Source organism: Symphalangus syndactylus, chromosome 20 (genome assembly GCF_028878055.3).
Source record: "Symphalangus syndactylus isolate Jambi chromosome 20, NHGRI_mSymSyn1-v2.1_pri, whole genome shotgun sequence".
Taxonomy (NCBI): Eukaryota; Metazoa; Chordata; class Mammalia; order Primates; family Hylobatidae; genus Symphalangus; species Symphalangus syndactylus.
In genome coordinates, this window is record NC_072442.2 from 45422485 (window position 1) to 45442640 (window position 20156).

The 20156-nt window shown below is 45.3% G+C and overlaps 1 protein-coding gene across 20 annotated transcripts in view; it reads left to right on the plus strand.

Moving 5' to 3' along the window:
• DBF4B (DBF4B-CDC7 kinase regulatory subunit) overlaps positions 1-20156 on the plus strand; it is a 53993-nt gene that overhangs the window by 9826 nt on the left and 24011 nt on the right. For 7 of the 20 annotated variants that reach the window (XR_010118211.1, XM_063629163.1, XM_063629171.1 and 4 more), the window contains exons 2-5: positions 1139-1334; positions 1799-1861; positions 13718-13835; positions 15424-15578. Coding sequence is in view for 19 of the 20 variants with exons in the window: in XM_063629163.1 (XP_063485233.1) it covers positions 1226-1334; positions 1799-1861; positions 13718-13835; positions 15424-15578 (445 nt within the window). In the remaining variant the exon portion in view is untranslated. Of the gene's footprint in view, positions 1-261; positions 1335-1798; positions 1862-13717; positions 13836-15423; positions 15579-20156 lie in introns of those variants that run through there. The other 13 variants (XM_063629167.1, XM_063629177.1, XM_063629168.1 and 10 more) reach the window with 7 other exon arrangements.

Sequence of the window (20156 nt, forward strand, 5' to 3'; positions counted from 1 at the left end):
CTGATTCCAGATGTACTTTGGAGGCAGAGTTAGTAGGATTTTTTTCTTGGAGTGGGGATGCGCATAAGGGAAAGTACTGAAAGATAACTTCTAGGTTTTTGGTTTGAGCAACTGGGTGAATGATTGTGACATTTGAGTAAACAGTAACATTTTACTGAGAGGGGAAGACCTGGGGGGAGAACAGGTGGTTTTTTGACAGGGGCAGCGAAACAAATGTTCTGTTTTGATGTGTTCAGCCTGAGGTGCCTATTAGACATCCAAATTGAAATAGCCAGTAGGCACTTGAATATATGAGTCTGGAGATCAGACAGGTCAGAGCTCAGAAAATCTGAAGGTGTGGCAGAGCTGAATTGTAAAGCTATGGAGCTGGATGAGATCTCCTAGGGAGATAAGGGAGAGGGATAAGGGCTAAAGCGTTGGCATACTCCAACATATATAGGTGAACAGTGGCTTTGGATCCAGCAAAGGGGACTGAGGAGGAACCATTGAGATAGGGGAAAAAACCGGTAGAGTGCTGAGTCATGGAAGCAAAAAGAAGAAAAGTATTTCAAAGAAGGAATAGTCTATCTATAAGTTGGATATGATGAGGATAGTATTTCAGACTGTGGAAATCACAGTCGACCTGGATAAGTACAGTTTTAGTGGGGAGGTCCCCAGCTCTCCACTGAATGATCTCTTATTAGATCAAATTTGATCTCTAATTAGCAGTCTAATTAGATGGGTTGAAGAAAAGATGGGAAGTGAGGGATAAAGATACGTCTTTTGAGAAGTTTTGCTGGGCAGGTAATAATTGAAGAGCGGGAGGGGGACAAAAATGTGACGATGAAATGATGTGTAAATGAAATCTTTATGTAAACTGCAAATGCTCTGCAAGTGTTAGGCTTATTTTGTTATTTAGTATTCAAACTTCTAGGAATTTCAATGCAGCTCAATGTGAAGAATCACTAAAAAGCGACCACTAGTCCTCAACTTGAGGGCCATTAAGGGGCAAAGCTGCCAAGCCAATGAAGAGCCGAGAAATGAAGAGACGGTTTGAGAAGACATAGGCGGCGGGGGAACGGAAAGAGGAATCGCGAAACTAATATTGTCCTTCCAAGGACACCGTAGGACGGATCTCGCAGCTACGGCCTTCTTTTAGGGGTGGAGCCGGCAGGAAATTTAAACTGAAGCCGCGGCCGAAAACGCCCAGAGATTGATGCTGTAGCTGCCCTGGGATACCGGGACTATGGAGTCGGGAAGAGCTCATGGAGCTCGCGAATGTAATACGGAGGCCTCTGAGGAAGGAGTACGGTTGCCGAGAAGGAGCCGGCATTTGATGAGCGAACCGGGAAAGGGTACGGATGCCGGGAAGGGGAGAAAGAAAGGCGGAAGGGGTCGTTAATAGTTGAGGCGAGGTGTGGGGTCGTGGGGGGCGCTTAGGAATTGACCAGCGGGTAGGTGCCGAAGCTGAGGAGGATATAGGGGCCGGGAAGGAGCCACAGGAGTTGAGGGGACTGAGGAATGAAGGTGGCAGAGGAATGTAGGGGACAACAGCCTGGAGGGATGTATGGAGATTGAGATGGGCAGGAGGTGGCCAAGAGGTCACGGCCGTTCACTGAGCGGAGTCTGAAAGGAGGCGGAGGGCATAAGGGACAAGAGCCTGGCGGGAGTCGCGGGATGTAGGTCGGAATGGAGTTGAGTCTTGCTGTTCCCAGGAGTCGCGTTTCTGTGCGGGTTTTGGGAGACGGTAGTGGGCGGGAGGCATGGAAGGTCGAAGGATTAGTGAAGATGGTTGAGCTGCTGTTATGTCCTTTCTCAGGAGACGATTGCCTCGAGCTGGAGAGTTCCATGGCTGAGAGTAGGCTCCGGGCCCCGGACCTAGGTGGGTAACAGGTCAGAACTAGGGACATGAGGTGAAAATTGCGCCAGGGTCTCTTGGAAAAGACCGAAAAATGTTCACCCTGTTGGAGTTTTCTGATCACTCAGTGTTTTTATGTACTTATTTATTCATTTTATTTATTTATTGAGATGGGGTCTCGCTGTGTTGGCCAAGCTGGTCTCAAACTCCTGGCCTCAAGCAGTCCTCCTGCCTAGGCCTCCCAAAATGCTGGGATTACAAGTGTGAGCCACTTCACCCGGCCCACTTAGTGGTTTTATGTGTGTGTGTCTATGGACGCAGCATCATAGACCGTTTTGGGATTCATGGTAAAGGTCAAGTAAGAGTCATATTATGAACAAGATTAACAGACAGATGTGGAGTCAAGATAGAGTGACTTTTTAAATTTACAAATTATTACATTCATAGTTGTTTACAATAAAATCCTTAAGTTAAACACTGCTACCTAATTAGGTAAGTATTTTAGCACATGGCACTTCCCTCCGTACTGCCCCTTTAGTTAATACCATCTAGTTGGCTGGGCGCGGCAGCTCACGCCTGTAATCCCAGCATTTTGGGAGGCCAAGGCGGGCGGATCACGAGGTCTGGAGATTGAGACCATCCCGGCTAACACGGTGAAACCCCGTCTCTAGTAAAAATACAAAAAATTAGCCGGGCGTGGTGAGGTGTGCCTGTAGTCCCAGCTACTCAGGAGGCTGAGGCAGGAAAATTGCTTGAACCCAGGAGGCGGAGGTTGCAGCGAGCCGAGATTGCGCCACTGCACTCCAACCTGGGCGACCGAGCGAGACTCCGCCTCAAAAAAAAGAAAAAAAAAATACCATCTAGTTTTACTTCTGGATTGTTAACAGATATGCCATCGGCTTGTTGCCTTTTAAACAGTAATCCACTTGATTTACTGAGTTATTTGTTCATTCTTCCCATCTCTTGTTGCTTTTTTTTCCCTTCTGTTTCTCTGGAGAACTTCCCTCAAGAGTGTTTTCAAAAGGAGGCTTTGTGTGATAAACTAAGAATGTATTTATTTCAGCCTTGTAGTAAAATTTAAGTCAATATTTTTTCCTTCAACACATTGAAAAATTACAGTATTTTCTCCTTGTTTTCTTCAGCATTTCTTTTTTATTCTTGCTGCTTTGTAAGTGACCTGCTTTTCTCATTAGATGTTTTAGATTATGTGAACCTATGGATTATATTGATGAAAGAAAAAAATATTTTATTTTATTTATTTTGAGGTCTTGCTCTGTCACCCAGGCTGGAGTGCAGTGGAGCAGTCATGGCTCACTGCAGTTTCAGCCACCCCCAGATCAAGTGATCCTCCCACCTCAGACTCCCAGGTAGCTGGGACTGCAGGCACTCACCACCACACCCAACTAATTTTTTTTGTTGTTTGTTTTGTAGAGACGAGGTTTTGCCGTGTTGCCCAGGCTGGTCTTCAACTCCTGGGCTCAAGCGATCACCCTCCTCAGCTTCCCAAAGTGTTGGGATTACAGGCGTGAGCCACTGCACCCAGCCCAATATTTTAGATTATACATTTTTATATTTGTTCTTAAAATTTACTATAAGATGATTATATATGGATTTTAGAGGGTTTTTATTTTCGTTTTTATTCCAATTTGATTTTTTTTTTTTTTTTTTTTTTTTGAGACAGAGTCTCACTTTGTCACCCAGGCTGGAGTGCAGTGGCTCCATCTCGGCTCACTGCAACCTCCGCCTCCAGAATTCAAGCAAGTCTTCTGCCTCAGTCTCCTGAGTAGCTGGGATTACAGGAGCACGCCACCATGCTCGTCTAATTTTTGTATTTTCACTAGAGACAGAGTTTCACCATGTTGGTCAGGCTAGTCTTGAACTCCTGACCTCGTGATCCACCCGCTTCGGCCTCCCAAAGTGCTGGGATTATAGGCGTGAGCCACCGTACCTGGCCTCTAGTTTGATTCTTTAAATTTTTTTTTTTATTATTTTATTTTAGAGACAAGAACTTGCTCTGTTACCCAGGCTAGAGTACAGTGGCACAATCATAGCTCACTGCAGCCTCAAAGCCCTGGGTGCAAGCAGTTCTCCTGCCTCAGCCTCCCAAGTAGCTATGTCTACAGGTGCATGTCTCCACACCTGGCTTCCTGTTTGATTCTTGACATAGCTTAAAAGGCAGGCCACGTGTGGTGGCTCACACCTGTAATCCCAGCCCTTTGGGAGGCCAAGGCAGGCAGATCACCTGAGATCAGGAGTTCAAGACCAGCCTGGCCAACGTGGTGAAACCCTGTCTCTACTAAAAATACAAAAAACAGAGCCGGGCGCGGTAGCTGACACCTGTAATCCCAGCACTTTGGGAGGTCGAGGCAGGCGGATCACGAGGTCAGGAGATTGAGACCACGGTGAAACCCCACCTCTACTAAAAATACAAAAAATTAGCTGGGCGTGGTGGCGGGCACCTGTAGTCCCAGCTACTCCGGAGGCTGAGGCAGGAGAATGGCGTGAACCCGGGAGGCAGAGCTTGCGGTGAGCAAAATTGCACCACTGCACTCCAGCCTGGACAACAGAGCAAGACTCCATCTCAAAAAAAAAAATTAGCCGGCGTGGTGGCAGGCTCCTGTAATCCCAGCTACTTGGGAGGCTGAAGCAGGAGAATCGCTTGAACCCAGGAGGTGGAGGTTGCAGTGAGCCAAGACTGCGCCGTTGCACTCCAGCCTGGGCAACAAGAATGAAACTCTGTCTCAAAAAAGAAAAAAAAAAAAGCCAAAGTTTATCACAAAAAACAGGAGGCATGAGAGTTAATCCCCTTTCAGGCTGTCTGATTCCCACTTCCTAAGAAACAACCATTTACAGCTTTTAACTATTTCTTTTAGAAGTTACCACCTTATTTCTGTAATAATATGCTCATACTGTTTTAGTGGTTTTCCATTTTGAATTATGTTTTCTTTTTTCTTGAGACGGAGTCTCACTCTGTCATCCAGGCTGGAGTGCAGTGGCTCAATCTCGGCTCACTGCAACCTCCGCCTCCTGGGTTCAAGCGATTCTCCTGCCTCAGCCTCCCGAGTAGCTGGGACTACAGGTGCCCGCCACCATGCCTGGCAAATTTTTTATCTTTTTAGTAGAGATAGGGTTTCACTGTGTTAGCTAGGATGGTCTCGATCTCCTGGCCTCGTGATCCACCCGTCTCAGCCTCCCGAAGTTCTGGGATTACAGGCATGAGCCACCGCACCCAGCCCAATTTTTTGTATTTTTAGTAGAGACGGGGTTTCACCATGTTAGCCAGGATGGTCTCGATCGCCTGACCTCGTGATCTGCCCTCCTTGGCCTCCCAAAGTGTTGGGATTACAGGCGTGAGCCACCACACCCGGCCTATCTTCTTTTTTTTTTTTATTGAGACGGGGTCTCACTGTGTTGCCCAGGCTGGTCTTGAACTCCTGGGCTCAAGTGATCTGCCCACCTCAGCCTCCCAAAGTGATGGAATTACAGGCGTGAGCCACCATGCCCAGCCAATTTTGAATTATACCTATTGACTATCTCCTATGGACAATAAAGATGTTTTTCTGTCCTACCACTTCTCTGCACCACACACAAACACACGTGCATTTCCTACCTTTTCTCTTATCCCCCCAGTATATACGTAGTAATTTTGGTTTAGTCATTTGTATTGACTTTTTTTTTTTTTTTTTTTTGAGATGGAGTCTTGCTCTTGTCGCCCAGGCTGGAGTGCAGTGGCGCGATCTGGGCTCACTGCAAGTTCCGCCTCCCGGGTTCATCCCATTCTTCTGCCTCAGCCTCTGGAGTCGCTGGGACTACAGGCGCCCACCACCAGGCCCGGCTAATTTTTTGTATTTTTTTGGTAGAGATGGGGTTTCACCATGTTAGCCAGGATGGTCTCAATCTCCTGACCTCGTGATCCACCTGCCTCCACCTCCCAAAGTGCTGGGATTACAGGTGTGAGCCACCGCGCCCCGCTGACATTATTTTCATTATGTAAACATTATTCGGCCGGGAGCAGTGGCTCACACCTGTAATCCCAGCACTTTGGGAGGCTGAGGCAGGTGGATTACCTGAGGTTAGGAGTTTGAGACCAGCCTGGCCAACATGGTGAAACCCCATCTCTACTAAAAATACAAAAATCAGTAGGATGTCATGCATGCTTGTAATCCCAGCTACTTGGGAGACTGAGGCAGGAGAAACACTTGAACCCGGGAGGCAGAGGTGCAGTGAGCCGAGATCATGCCACTGTACTCCAGCTTGGGCGACAGAAAGATTCCGTCTCAAAAAAACAAACAAACAAAACATTATTCACCACTGAGCTATATAATAAACTAGGAGATTTTGTTTTTTATGTATGGATCACTAATTCAGGTCCAAACTCTTCACCAGAGTATGGGCCTTCTCTCAATACTTTCAAGCTCATCAGAGGATCTGTCAATTTGTCTTGGAGACATAGCGTTTTAGAATTCCAGTCTGGCCTGGCTATGTACTAGGCCTATTGCACTGATTTCGTCCTCCGATCTCCCGTCATTATTCTGTGGAATTCTTTTTGCCTCTTTCCTGTGTTGGATCTCCTGTATTTTAAATTCTATATTTTTTACACCATGGAATACTACTCAGCCATAAAAAGGAACAAAATAATGTATTTTGCAGCAACTTGGATGGAGCTGGAGGCCATTACTGTAAGTGAAGTAACTCAGGAATGGAAAACCAAATACCATTTAGTTTTCCCTTGTAAGTGGGAGCTAAGCTGTGAGGATGCAAAGACATGCAAAGTCATGTAATGGACTTTGGGGATTTGATGAGGGGGAAGGTTAGGAGAGGGGTGAGGGATAAAAGATTACATATTGGGTACAGTGTACATTGCTTGGGTGACAGGTGCAGTAAAATCTCATAATTCACTGTAGAACTCATCCATGTAACCAAAAACTACTTGTACCCCAGAAGCTATTGAAATAAATAATAATTTTAAAAATGAAGTATAAGTTTGGGGAGCCCCACAGCAATATTTGGCTTTCCTGAAATTCTGTATAAATTTAGACAAGACTATCTCAACATTTATCCATCTATATGCCAATGTGGTAACAGTCTCTGTATGTTGTTTGTATTTGTTTTTAACTTTCACTAAACAAGTAATAAGAGGTATCCTTCATTCCATTTCTACCCCTTACTAACAGTATGATCTTGGGCATACAAGATTTCTCTGTGCCTCAGTTCCCTTATCTGTAAAACAGGTATAATAATTTTATCTTTATAGGCCTGTTGAGAATGTATTGTGCATAGCAAGTGATATATATTTGCTATTTTTATTGCTATTATTGTCAAAAATTATTAAATTTTGATTTTTTGTAGAAGTGGAGTCTCACTTTGTTGCCCAGGCTGGTCTTAAAGTCCTGAGCTCAAGTGATCCTCCCACCTTGATCTCCCAAAGTGCTGGGATTACAGATGTGAGCTACCATGCCCAGCTTATTATTATTTTTTTTTAATGGGCAGCCCCCAAACCAGAATAGGTTCAGAGAGGCTCCCATAGGAAGGCTTTTACATTAGCTGGTCTCCAGTATTGGCTACAATGTAAGTCAAATCCTGTCTTTCTCTTCAGTATTCTGAAATTCCATGACAGTGTGTCTTGATGTGGGACTTTTTTCATTTATGGAGCAGGTACCTTTCAATCTGGAACATCATTTTCTTTAGTTCTGGGAAATTTTTAGCATTATTTCTGTAATATTTCTCCCTTCTATTTTCTCTTTTCTGTTTCTGGAACTTCTATTGTTTGGATATTAGATCTCATAGATTCTTCCTTTGATTTTCTTGCGGTGTTTTTTTTTGTTGTTGTTGTTGTTGTTTATTTGAGACGGAGTTTTGCTCTTGTTGCCTAGGCTGGAATGCAATGGTGCAATCTCAGCTCACTGCCACCTCTGACTCCCAGGTTCGAGTGATTCTCCAGTCTCAGCCTCCCAAGTAGCTGGGATTACAGGCACCTGCCACCTGGCTAATTTTTGTATTTTTAGTAGAAACGGGGTTTCACCATGTTGGCCAGGCTGGTCTCAAACTCCTGACCTCAGGTGATCCACCCATCTCAGCCTCCCAAAGTGCTGGGATTACAGGTGTGAGCCACCACACCCGGCCGATTTTCTTGTTTTTCTCTCCCATTTTGCATCTATTTGTCTTTCATTCTATTCTCTAGAAAATTTCCACAACTTAATCTCCAATTTTTGTTGAATTTTTAATTTCTATAACATTTATAAATTTCCAAGAGCTTTTTCTTTTCTGTGTGTTTCTTACAGTGTCTTGTTGTGCTTAATGGATATAATGTATTCCCTTTCCTCTCCCTGGTTGTTAATTGTACTGTTTTTGTTTCTTTTTAGTTTTCTTCTGCTTCCTACATTGTGTCTATTTCCTCTTCTTTTTTCTGTTTGTTAGCCTTTTTCTTTTTTTTTTTTTTTTTTTTGAGGCAGAGTCTTGCTCTGTCTCCCAGGCTGGAGTGCAATGGCGCGATCTCAGCTCACTGCAACCTCCCCCTCCCAGGTTCAAGCAATTCTCTTGCCTCAGCTTCCCGAGTAGCTAGGACCACAGGCACATGCCACCACACCTGGCTAATTGTTTGTATTTTTGGTAGAGATGGGGTTTCACCATGTTGGCCAGGCTGGTCTTGAACTCCTGACCTGAGGTAATCCACCTGCCTCGGCCTCCCAAAGTGCTGGGAATTACAAACGTGAGCCACCGCGCCCAGTCTAGCCTAATTTCTTGTTAGAAACTTTCTTTAAATGTCTGATGATCTTTGTTTACCTATTCATATTTAAGAATGAGGAGAAGGGGTTGTCAACTTGATAGACTTCACTGTAAGCTGGGACCTGGCAATTTTGCGGGGGAAGGACCTCAATTGTCACTAGTTTGTATGTTTTTGTCTTGGGCTAGTTAGTTCCCTAGAGAAGAGTCCTACAAACCTCTGTCTCCTAAGTATAAGCTTGTCAGCATTCTGGGAGCTCACTGGGGCAAGAGATCTGTAGGTCTTACTGTTCAGTATATAGATACTCTTTTGATCCCCTGTGTTTTCACTGGGGCTTTATCTTTGCTTTCACCTGTGCCCAGTGTTCCTCTAGTCCAGGGATTTTTTCAGCCCCAAGACTATTGACATTTTGAGCCAAGTAATTCTTTGTTTTCTGAGGTTGTCCTGTGCTTTATAAGATATTAAGTGGCATCCCTGGCCTCCACCCGCTAGATGCCAGGAGCACACCCACTTCCCAGTTGTGCCAACCAGAAACATTTCCAGAGGTTGCCAAGTATCCCCTGAGGGGAAAAATCTCCCCAGTTAAGAACCACAGCTCTAGTCTTCTGCTGGGGTGGGAGAGGGTTCTGAGAGTCTATTCCTTTTAAAGGCTTTCAAATAATTGGTATTTTAGCCTACTGTTTCATTCTAGCATTCTACTCTATATGGTCCCTCTGATTGGGCCTTTCAGCTCTAATCAGCTTGCTTCTTGTTGGCTTAGGATTTAGCCTTCTCTCATCTCCTGTCTGTTTTTCACTCACCCATCTAATTTCCAGCTTCCAACATTTTGTAGCATCTCTTGCCTGTTGTCTTCTTGCCAGTATCTTTATCTATTTTTATTCTTTTTCTGTCACTTTAGTGAGATTTGGAGAGAGAACAGAAGTTCTTGTATTCATCTTCCACATTTATTCAGAAGCCTGGATCATTATTTCTTCAAATATTTTCTTCTCTCCATTGTTTTTCCCCCTTTGCAACTCTTCTGGTGTTGTTGACGATTCTATCCCTATCCTCTGCATTTCTTAAATTCTCTGATGTCCATTTATTTATCTCTTTGTGATACCTTCTGGAAGAGTTACTCAACCTAATTTACCAGCTCACACTGTTATAACAATATTTAGCTCATCTATTGATGTGGATAGATCTTTTCGTTTTTAATTTTAAAATAATTTCACAGTTATAAAAAAATTTCAAAAATAGTCAAAGGTTCCTACTCTTTACCCAGCTTCCCCAAATATTAACATCTATGTAATAATAGTACAATTTAAAAAATCCAGGCCTGTCATGGTGGCTCATGCCTGTAATCCCAGCACTTTGGGAGGCCAAGGTGGGGGAATCATTTGAAGCTAGATTTCGAGACCAGCCTAGGCAACATGGTGAAACCCTGTCTTTACTAAAAATACAAAAAAATTAGCTGGATGTAGTGGCAGGCACCTGTAATCCCAGCTACTTGGAAGGCTGAGGCAGGAGAATCACTCGAATCCGGGAGGCAGAGGTTGGACTGAGCCGAGATCGTGCCACTGTGCTCTAGCCTGGGTGCAAAGCAAGACTTGGTCTCAAAAAAAAAAAAAAAAAAAAAAAAATCCAGGGGGCTAGGCATGTTGGCTCATGCTTGTAATCCCAGCACTTTGGGAGGCTGAGGTGAGAAGATCACTTGAGCCCCGGAGTTCAAGACCAGAGTGGGCAACATAGTGAGATCTCGTCTCTACAGAAAATCAAAAAAATTCGCCAGGTATGATGGTGTGTGACATGGTGGTGCACGTGGTCCCACCTACTCAGGAAGCTCAGGGGGAGGATCCCTTGAGCCCAGGAGCTGAAGGCTGCAGTGAGCCATGATCACACCACTGCACTCTAGCCTGAGTGACAGAGTGAGATCCTGTCTCAAAAAAAAGAAAGAAAATAAAATCCGGAAATTAATATTGATATTATTAACTAATTTATAGATCTCATTCACATTTTACCAATTATTCCCCAATGTTCTTGTCCTGGTTTAAGATTACATGTTGCAGCTGGGCACGATGGCTTATGCCTGTAATCCCGGCACTTTGGGAGGCCAAGGCGGGCGGATCATGAGTTCAAGAGATCAAGACCATCCTGGCCAATATGGCCGTCTCTACTAAAAATACAAAAATTAGCTGGGCGTGGTGGTGTGCGCCTGTAGTCCCAGCTACTTGGGAGGCTGAGGCAGGAGAATCACTTGAACCTGGGAGGCAGAGGTTGCAGTGAGCCGAGATCGCACCACTGCACTCCAGCCTGGGCAACAGAGCAAGACTCCGTCTCAAAAAAAAAAAAAAAAAAAATTACACATTGCTTTTAATTATATCTCGTTGGTCTCCTCCTGAGACGAGGTCCTCATTCTTTCTTTGTCTTTGATGACCTCAGTACTTTTGAAGTCACCTCTAAATTTGGGTTTGTTTAGTATGTCCACATGATTGAATTCAGCTACAGCATTTTTGGCACAGAAGTGATGTTATCCCATCTCCAGTATGTGGTATCAGGAGGCACATGATGAAGATAAGATAAATCTCATTAACTTCGATCCCTTGATTAAAAGTGGTGTCTGCTAGGTTTTTCCACTGAGAAGTTACTGTTTTACCTTCTGTAATTAATAACAATCTTACAGGAAGATACTTTGAGACTGTGCAAATATTGAGATTTAAATTGTTTTTCTTTTAGAGCTGGCTTTGGTACCGCATGCCTGTAATCCCAGCTACTCAAGGCTCAGGCAGAAGAATCACTTCAACCTGGGAGAGGGAGGTTGTAGTGAGCCAAGATCGCGCCACTGCACTCCAGCCTGGGTGACAGAGTGGGACTCCGTCTCAAAATAAATAAATTTTTTTTTTTTTTTTTTGAGACGGAGTCTTGTTCTGTCGCCAGACTAGAGTGCAGTGGCGCGATCTTGGCTCACTAAAACCTCCAACTCCCTGGCTCAAGCAATTATCCTGCCTCAGCCTCCCAAGTAGCTGGGATTACAGGCACGTGCCACCACGCCCAGCTAATTTTTGTATTTTTAGTAGAGACAGGGTTTCACCATGTTGGCCAGGATGGTCTTGATCTACTGACCTCATTGTCCACCCACCTCGGCCTCCCAAAGTGCTGGGATTACAAGCATGAGCCACCACACCTGTCCTATTTTTTTTTTTTTCTTAATAGCTTTTTTGAGTTATAGTTCACACACCACGCAATTCATCCACATAAAGCATACAATTCAATGACTTAGTATGTTCACAGAATTGGGCAACCATCACCACAATCAATTTAGAACACTTTTCTCACTCCAAAAAAGAATACCCATTAGCAGCCACTCCCAAATTTCTCCTGACTTCCCAGCCCTAGTCATCTGCTAATCTACTTTCTGTTTCTATACATTTGCCTCTTCTGGACATTTCATATAAATAGAGTCATAAAATATGTAGTCTTTTGTGACTGATTTCTTTCACTTAGCATAATGCTTTTGCAGTTTATCCATGTGGTGCCATGTGTCAGCACATCATTCCTTTTCATTGTTGAGTAGTGTTCCATTATATGGGTATACCACGTTTTGTTTATCCATTCATCAGATGGACATATGAGTTTCCACTTTTTTTTTAAGAGACACAAACAAAATGTTATCAGTTATTAGGTTCTTAAGAAATTCAGAACATCAATTTGTGAGGATAAATTCCATTCGTCAGGGGAAACACAGATCACAGGTAGCCCTGGAGCTGAGGAAAGCTTTGATTTTTTTGTAAAACATGTGAGTCCACAGCTTTCTGGTAAGTCTTGTGCTGCTCTGTAATCTATTTCTCTTTTTCTGTGTCAAAGGTCTCACCTTCCTGGTGTTTAGGCTTCCACACCTTCTTAAAGTAAGCACCAGTAAGATGTTTTGCAATTTTTACATTGCTGCTACCAATTTTGGTTGAGGTGGCAATGACAAATTTCTGGTGTGTTCTTCGTAGAAGAATTTGATTGAGGGCCAGAGGTCCAGTCCCAAGACCAGCTGCTTCAGGAAAACCACCCTCGCCTCTGGCGCCCAGTGATGATGATCAGAATGGTCCTGAAGGTGATGCTGGATCGCAGTTTTCTCACATGCTGACTGAAGGGTTTTTTTGCCGTGGCTTAACAGCTTTAGAGGCACATCTTCAGTAGGACAATATCTAGGCATTTTGTGAAGTTTAACCACCTGAGTACCACTGTTCTTGTCAACACCAACTGGTTTTGTAACAGTTGCAAGAAACTTCTTTTTCTTTTCAACCTTGGATTTAGCAGCTGAGTACTTCTTCCTGGACATGGCCTTTCTGGAATACATAGCAGATCGGGAATATCTGCAATTCCTCTGACAAGGACAGGATTGCGGTTGCAATGGGGCTTCCCTGTCTTGGACGTTTTAGCCTTGAGGTTGCCCCTTTTCACCTTGCCACCAGCATCAGCCTTCTTGGCCTTGGGTTTCTTCTCTTTAGTATCTGGCTTCTCAGCTTTCTCACCCATCATCTTGCAAGATGGGAAGGACTCCACTTTTTGGCTATATGATTGATATTGCTATAAGCATTCATTTACAAGTTTTCATGTGGCTGTTTTCATTTCTCAAGGATATACCTAGGAGTAAAATTGCTGGGTCGTACGGTAACTCTGTGTTTAACCTTTTGAGAAACTAACACATGGTTTTCCAATGTGACTGCACAATTCCACATTCCCTCCAGAAGCATATGAGGGTTCTAGTTTCTCATATCCTCACCGACACTTGCTATTATCTGCCTTTTTTTTTTTTTTTTTTTTTAAGGCAGAACCTTGCTTGGTCTCCCAGGCTTGAATGCAGTAGTGTAATCTTAACTCTTAACTCACTGTAACCTCCACCTCCTGGGTTCAAACAATTCCCCTGCTTCAGCCTCCCGAGTAGCTGGGATTACAGGCATGAGCCACCACGCCTGGTTATTTTTTGTATTTTTAATGGAGACGGGGTTTCACCATGTTGGCCAGGCTGGTCTCGAAGTCCTTATCTCAAGTGATCCACCTGCCTCAGCCTCCCAAAGTACTGGGATACAGGTGTGAAACACAGCACCTAGCCAAGATTTTAAAAATACTATGTTTTTCATGTCCATTATCTCCAACTAATTCTTTTTTCCCCCACTTTGTTGAGACAGAATCTCCCTCTGTCACCCAGACTGGAGTGCAGTGGCATGATCTCAGCTCACTGCAATGTCTGCCTCCCGGGATCATGCAATTCTTGTGCCTCAGCCACCCAAGTAGCCGGGATTACAGGTGTGTACCACCATGCCCAGCTAATTTTTCTATTTTTGGTAGAGGCAGGGTTTCGCCATGTTGCCCAGACTGGTCTCGAACTCCTGGCCGGTCTCGAACTCCTGGCCTCAAGTAATGTGCCCACCTCGGCTTCCCAGAGTGCTGGGATTACAGGTATGAGCCACTGCACCTGGCCTAATTCTTTTCTTTAACTGCTGTTCCTGCTTTATGTTTCCTGTATCCTCCCTAGCCTTTTCGAGAATATTTATTATACTTTAATGGTTTTTCTTTTTCCTATCTGGTTCATTATTATGACAGATAGACAATCTATACCAGATAAAGTTTCTTTGGTAGTACTTGCTTTCTTCAGTTGCCTCATGTTTTCTTATACACAAATGTCCCTTTGGCTCATTAGCCACTCTGGTAACACGCTCCTTGAAGGAAGATCAAAAGCTTTTGCCCTATCTCGTGTGTCCCTCCATTGAGTTTAGGGATTGGAGGTTGCATAGAAGAGGAAACAACCCAGGCCAGGTGTGGTGGCCCTCGCCTTTAATCCCAGCACTTTGGGAGGCCGAGGCAGGCGGATCACCTGAGGTCGGGAGTTTGCGACCAGCCTGACCAACATGGAGCAACCCTGACTCTACTAAAAATACAAAATTAGCCGGGCATGGTGGTGCATGCTTGTAATCCCAGCTACTGGGGAGGCTGAGGCAAGTGAATCACTTGAAACTGGAAGAAGGAGGTTGCGATAAGCCGAGATCACGCCATTGCACTCCAGCCTGGGCAACAAGAGCGAAACTCCGTTTCAAAAGGGAAAAAAAAAAAAAAAAAAGAGGAAACGACCCCACTACGGGGCAAAGCCCCTAGAATATGGGCTTATTCACTCTCCATTTACAGCAGCATTCTGTGCTTTCCAACACACACACACACACACACACACACACACACACACACACACACACACACACACACACACACACTTTGTCTTGTTGTTTTTCAAGAGCTGTCTTTTTGAGTTATAATTACCTAAGTTACCAAATGGAGAGGTTAGGAAGTAGGCCCATTCAGGAGCCAACAAGTTCACTGTCCCCTTACCCTCTTATCTGTCTCGAATACACATCCATATTCGCCCTAAGCTAGGCGGCAACACTGCCATGATGTTACCCTGCTGACTCTGGTTAGGGGCTGGGCACTGGCAACAGGGCAGGCAGTGACTCATCCAGCACAGCTAGAAAGCGTCCTCCTGCCTGGCACCCCCGTGTGAATCTGGGCCCTCTTTTCCCTAGCTTACTTTTCACTGCAGCCCCCCAGTGTCGGTTTGGGGATCTGTCTAATTCCTTTTTACTTAAATGGCTTCCCTAGATTCAGATTCTAAGGAAGAAGTGAAGAAGTCAGCAAGCCTTGTTTGCTTATTATCTTGTTTGGAAGGTTCCAATTTCACCACATCTGAGCTTCTGAGAGTAAGGGTATTGGCTTCGCAGCTGTCTGTGTGTGCCCAGGGTCTAATCTGTGCTATTATAGCACACAGACTGAGCTGTCAGTGAGGGCCACCTGGCCTCAGGACTCTCATTTCAAGCTTCTTACTTTGCTCCTCTTTATTGTTTTCTAGGGGCTCAGCTAGGAGTTTCCAGGTGTCTAGGAAAATGCCAGAAGAACTCACCAGGTGCCGGGAAGCATCCCTTTTCGGGAAAGTCCTTTTACTTGGATCTGCCTGCTGGCAAGAATCTCCAGTTTTTGACAGGGGCCATTCAGCAACTGGGTGGGGTAGGTAACCTGCTCTTCTCCTGTGATGCCATGTGCCTTTGCAGGCTGTAGAGCAGGCGTTGGATAGGGATTATTATGGTTTCCAGGTATTTTCTTTTTTGAGACAGAGTCTTGTAGAGATGGGGTTTCACCTTGTTGGCCAGGGTGGTCTTGAACTCCTGACCTCATGATCTGCCCACCTCGGCCTCCCAAAGTGCTGGGATTACAGGCATGAGCCACCACGCCCGGCAGTTTCCAGGTATTTTCAGTGGTCTCACTACATTTACGAAAGCAATTTTAAATATAAACCATTTTTTTGGCCAGGCGCAGTGGCTCACACCTGTAATCCCAGCACTTTGGCAGGCCAAGGCAGGTGGATTACTTGACATCAGGAGTTCGGGACCACCCTGGCCTAAATGATGACACCCTGTCTCTATTAAAAATACAAAAATTAGCCAGGCATCATAGTGGGCACCTATAGTCCCAGCTACTCAGGAGGCTAAGGCAGGAGGATTGTTTGAACCAGGGAGGTGGAGTTTGCAGTAAGCCGAGATTGTACCACTGCACTCCAGCCTGGGAGGCAGAGCAAGACTCTGTCTCAAAAAAAAAAAAAAAAAAAAAAAGATAAATAAATAACCTTCAAGAAATAAAGATAAATCTTTTTCCTTAGTAGAAACTTAGGCTGGGCACAGTGGCTCATGACTGTACTCCCAGCACTTTGGGAGGCTGAGAAGGACGGATCACTTGAGTCCAGCAGTTCAAGATCAGCCTGGCAACATAGCGAGAGCCCGTCTCTACAAAACATACAAAAAATTAAGCGGGTGTGGTGGTGCATGACTGTAGTTGGGAGGCTGAGGTAGGAGGATCACTTGAGCCCAAAAGGCGGAGGTTACAGTGAGCTGAAGTCGAGATCTTGCACCACTGCACTCCAACCTGGGCAACAGAGTGAGACCTTGTCTCAAAAAAAGGCTAGGTGCAGTGGCTCACACCTGTAATCCCAGCACTTTGGGAGGCCGAGCCAGGTGGATCACTTGAGCCCAGGAGTTTAGATCACCCTGGCCAACATGGCAAAACCCTGTCTCTACTAAAAATACAAAAATTAGCCAGGTACAGTGGCACATGCCTGTAGTCTTGGCTACTCAGTAGGCTGAGGCATGAGACTCGCTTGAGCCCTGGGAGGCAGTCCAGCCAGGGTGACACAGCATGACCCTGTCTCAAAAAAAAGAGAAACTTTTCTTTTTTTTTTTTCTGAGACAGTGTCTCGCTCTGTCACTGAGGCTGGAGTGCAGCAGCACCATCTCGGCTCACTGCAAGCTCCGCCTCCCAGGTTCATGCCATTCTCCTGCCTCAGCCTCCCAAGTAGCTGGGACCACAGGCGCCTACCACCACGCCCAGCTAATTTTTTCTGTATTTTTAGTAGAGACACTGTGTTAGCCAGGATGGTCTCGATCTCCTGACCTTGTGATCCGCCTGCCTTGGCCTCCCAAAGTGCTGGGATTATAGGCGTGAGCCACCGCACCCGGCCAAAAAAAAAGGAAACTTAATGGCTGGTTGTGGTGGCTCACACCTGTGATCTCAACACTTTGGGAGGCTGAGGTGGGAGGATTGCTGGAGTCCAGGAGTTTGAGACCAGCCTGGGCAACATAGTGAGACCTCATCTCTACGAAAAATAAAATTATAGCTGCCGGGCACGGTGGCTTACTCCTGTAATCCCGGCACTTTGGGAGGCCCAGGTGGGCAGATCACCTAAGGTCAGGAGTTTGAGACCAGCCTGACCAACATGGAGAAACCCTGTCTCTACTAAAAATACAAAATTAGCTGGGTGTGGTGGGACATGCCTGTAATCCCAACTATGCAGGAGGCTGAGGCAGGAGAATCGCTTGAACTCAGGTGGTGGAGGTTGCGGTGAGCCGAGATCATGCCATTGTACTCCAGCCTGGGCAACAAGAGCGAGACTCCGTCTCAAAAAAAAAAAAAAAAAAAAAAAAGGCAGGGCAATGCTAATTTTTTTCTAGCTATGATCATGAGTACTTTTTTTTTAAATTTTAGAGACAGGGTCTTGCTATGTTGGCCAGGTTGGTCTTTACTCTTGGCGTCAAGCAATCCCCCCACCTCAGCCTCCCAAAATGTTACGATTACGGGCATGAGCAACAGCACCCAGCTGGCATTAGTACATTTTTATTATCAATTTTTTACCCATAACCTTAAAGCGTTAGCATTTTTCTATCATTATTGCCCTTCATATGCATCATTTGCAGTGGGAATATAATATTCTTTTGAGTGGATTATTAATTTACTTAACTCTTGCTCTGTGGACATTTAGACTCTTAATAATTTTTAGCGTTTAGAAATAACACAGGTGAACAACTTTGAGTAAAAAGCATTTGCTGCATTTGATTCCGTTAAAATACTTTTAGGGGCTGGGCACGGTGGCTTACACTTGTAATCCCAGCACTTTGGGAGGCCGAGGCGGGCGGATCACTTGAGGCCAAGAGTTCAAGACCAGCCTGGCCAACATGGTGAAACACCATCTCTACTGAAAATACAAAAATTAGCCACACGTGGTGGTATGCTCCTGTAATCCCAGCTACTCGGGAGGCTGAGGCAGGAGAATTGCTTGAAACCGGGAGGTGGAGGTTGCAGTGAGCCAAGATCGTGCCTCTGCACTCCAGCCTGGGCAACAAAGCAAGACTCCGTCTCAAAAAAAAAAAAAACCATATATATATTTAGGCTGGGCTCAGTGGCTCATGCCTGTAATCCCACTTTGGGAGGCTGAGGTGCAGACAACCTGAGGTCAGGAGTTCTAGACCAGCCTGGCCAACATGATGAAACCTTGTCTCTACTAAAAATGTAAAAAATTAGCAGGGCATGGTAGCATGCACTTGTAGTCCCAGCTGCTCCCGAGTGCATGAGGGTGAGGCACAACAATCACTTGGACCCGGGAGGCAGAGGTTCTAGTGAGCCAAAATTGTGCCATTGCACTCCAGCCTGGGCAACAGAGCAAGACTCTGTCTCAAAAAGAAAAAAAAAAAAAGAAAACAGCATGATAGTGGTTGACCCAAAAGAGACTAATAACTGGGGAAACTGGATGAATAGGGCTTGGAATGGAGAGGCTCTTTGCTGTCAAACCCAGAAACTCAGGACTGCAGAAACTCAGTGGTGAGGATGGATAGAATGAGGATTATATAACCAAACTGGCCCATAATTACATTTTGAACTTTTAGTCCTTTCTGTCATTTAGCCTTTGCTATATAAAACACCAACCCTACTTGGGCTTAAAGCAACAATTTATTTTCTATTTATTTATTTATTTATTTTTAGACAAAGTTTCACTCTTGATGCCCAGGCTGGAGTGCAGTGGTGCGATCTTGGCTCACTGTAACCTCTGACTCCCAGGTGCAAGCGATTCTCCTTCCTCAGTCTCCAGAGTAGTTGGGTTTACAGGTGCCTGCCACCATGCCTGGCTACTTTTTGTTGTTGTTGTTTTTTGTACTTTTAGTAAAGACGAAGTTTCACCATGTTGGCCAGGCTGGTCTCGAACTCCTGACCTCAGGTGATCCACCCACCTTGGCCTCCCAAAGTGCTGGGATTACAGGCGTGAGCCACTGTGTCTGGCCAAAACAACAATTTATTATTTCTCATTATGCTGTGGGTTGGCTGGGTGGTTTATCTGGTGGTTCCAACAGGGCTCACTCCTGAGGCTGCATTCAGCTGGAGGGTCACCTGGGCTGGAAAGACCAAGATGGCCTCACTCACACATCTGGCACTCTGTGTCAGTTATCATATCTACATGCAATAAGCTAGACTAGCTGATTGAACATGGCGGTCTCAAGGCAGCCTTCCCAGAAAGTGAGGCAGGAAGCCAAGGCCTCTGAGGCCTAGGCTCTAGAACTCCACACATCATAATTTCCACATGTCCTATTGGTCCAATCGAGTCAGATTGAGGGGCATAAAAAAGTAGGTCCCACCTCCTAATGGCAGGAACAGCAAAGTCATATTGCAAAGGAGTGGGTATACTGGGATAGGAGGAGGAATGTATGGTCATTAACAATCTCCTATATTTATATGGGATAATGCCCTACTCCTACCCTCTAGCATTTGCTTTTGCTGTATTAAAAAAGGTAGATGCAGCCAGGCACAGTGGCTCACACCTGTAATCCCAGCACTGTGAGAGGCCAAGGCGGGCAGATCACAAGGTCAAGAGATCGAGACCATCCTGGCCAACATGGTGAAACCTCATCTCTATTAAAATTATAAAAATTAGCTGGGCGTGGTGGCATGCACCTGTAGTCCCAGCTATTCGGGAGGCTGAGGTAGGAGAATCGCTTGAACCTGGGAGGCAGAGGTTGCAGTGAGCTGAGATCGCATGACTGCACTCCAGCCTGGTGACGAAAAAAAGGTAGATGTGATCAGACACGGTGGCTCACACCTGTAATCCCAACACTTTGGGAGGCCAAGGTGGGCAGATCACTTGAGGTCAGGAGTTCCAGACCAGCCTGGCCAACATGGTGAAACCCCATCTCTTCTAAAAATACAAAAACTAGCTGGTGTGGTGGCACACACCTGTTGTCCCAGCTACTTGGGAGGCTGAGGCAGGAG